The sequence below is a fragment of the Myotis daubentonii genome, chromosome X (assembly GCF_963259705.1).
Source record: "Myotis daubentonii chromosome X, mMyoDau2.1, whole genome shotgun sequence".
Classification (NCBI taxonomy): domain Eukaryota; kingdom Metazoa; phylum Chordata; class Mammalia; order Chiroptera; family Vespertilionidae; genus Myotis; species Myotis daubentonii.
In genome coordinates, this window is record NC_081861.1 from 67,697,453 (window position 1) to 67,698,475 (window position 1,023).

The following is a 1,023-nucleotide window of genomic DNA, read 5'->3' on the forward strand; positions in this document are numbered from 1 at the left end:
CGCGCACCATCGCCATTAGAAACTGCTCCCTTAAGTCCCCGATTCTACCATTCCCACACTGCCCACACCTTCTACCTTCCAATTCTCCATGAGATATCTCCTGGATGTCTCGCAGCTACTTCTCCCACCAAATGACAGAAACAGCGGAATCAGAAGTATTGCGGTGCTGTTCAGTCCTTTAATGACATTAGTTGACAACAGAACCTGGCTTCCTGAGCTAGGCGACATTTAGCTTGGGCTGCTCCAATGACTCTTGCCAGGCTCGGGGACGCAGGCTTTCAGCCTCTTCTAGATGCACGCTTTGGGTCGAACAGAGTGAATGCTGCATCACGGTAGCGCGGCACTTCATGGCTGTTGGCTGCCCTCTCCGCCTCTGGCTCGGCAGTAGGCGCACTCGGCACACTTGGCGCACTTGGAGCACTTGGCGCACGTTGGTTGTTGACCTCCATGCCCACCATCTCCACGATGTAGTCCGTCAGGGAGTCGAGCATGACCATAACCAAGTCATTTGCGCCGGAACTTTGATCTTGATTCTGTTGATTGTTTTGAAGAAGGCGATCCACGTAGGTCAAAGGAGACTGCAACTCGGCGGTTAAATCGTGGCCTGGAGTCTTGGTGGAGTTCGCAGGGCTTTGATTTTGTGACATGGTTGTTGATTTCAGTCCGATCAGCCCTTCTTAACTGTACGTATAGCTGGACTAGGTCTTTGAAGACACCACCGCTCAGCTCTGCGTCTTAGATCTCTGCACTCTAGCCCCTCATTGGTCAGGGAGCCCTTTATGACATCCTGGACTTTGGGTCGTCATAGGTGTCCATTGTGACCTCATCAGACCTCAGCCTAGAAATGTCCCCTACAGGGACCTGTAACTCTAGCGACTGGCCCCTGACTTTTGAGGGAACTGTCATTTTCTGCTTGACTTTAACATTGTAAAAATAAATGTGTTTCAATAGAAAACTTTTCCCATCTTAAGGACACAATTCCATGCCATCTGATTCTAACCTTACATTGTCTTTAAGGTCCTT

General features: G+C 50.0%; 1 protein-coding gene across 1 annotated transcript; it reads right to left on the bottom strand.

The window, feature by feature from the left end:
• Positions 1 to 278: 278 nt before the first annotated feature.
• On the bottom strand, positions 279 to 647 carry LOC132225030 (huntingtin-interacting protein M-like). Its single transcript, XM_059680237.1, has one exon. The coding sequence runs from the start codon at positions 645 to 647 to the stop codon at positions 279 to 281; it is 369 nt and encodes a 122-aa protein (XP_059536220.1).
• Between the last annotated feature and the right edge of the window lie 376 nt (positions 648 to 1,023).

Bases quoted from the DNA above. Each gene is read 5' to 3' on its own strand.
- LOC132225030 (XM_059680237.1), bottom strand. From the start codon at position 647: ATGTCACAAAATCAAAGCCCTGCGAACTCCACCAAGACTCCAGGCCAC.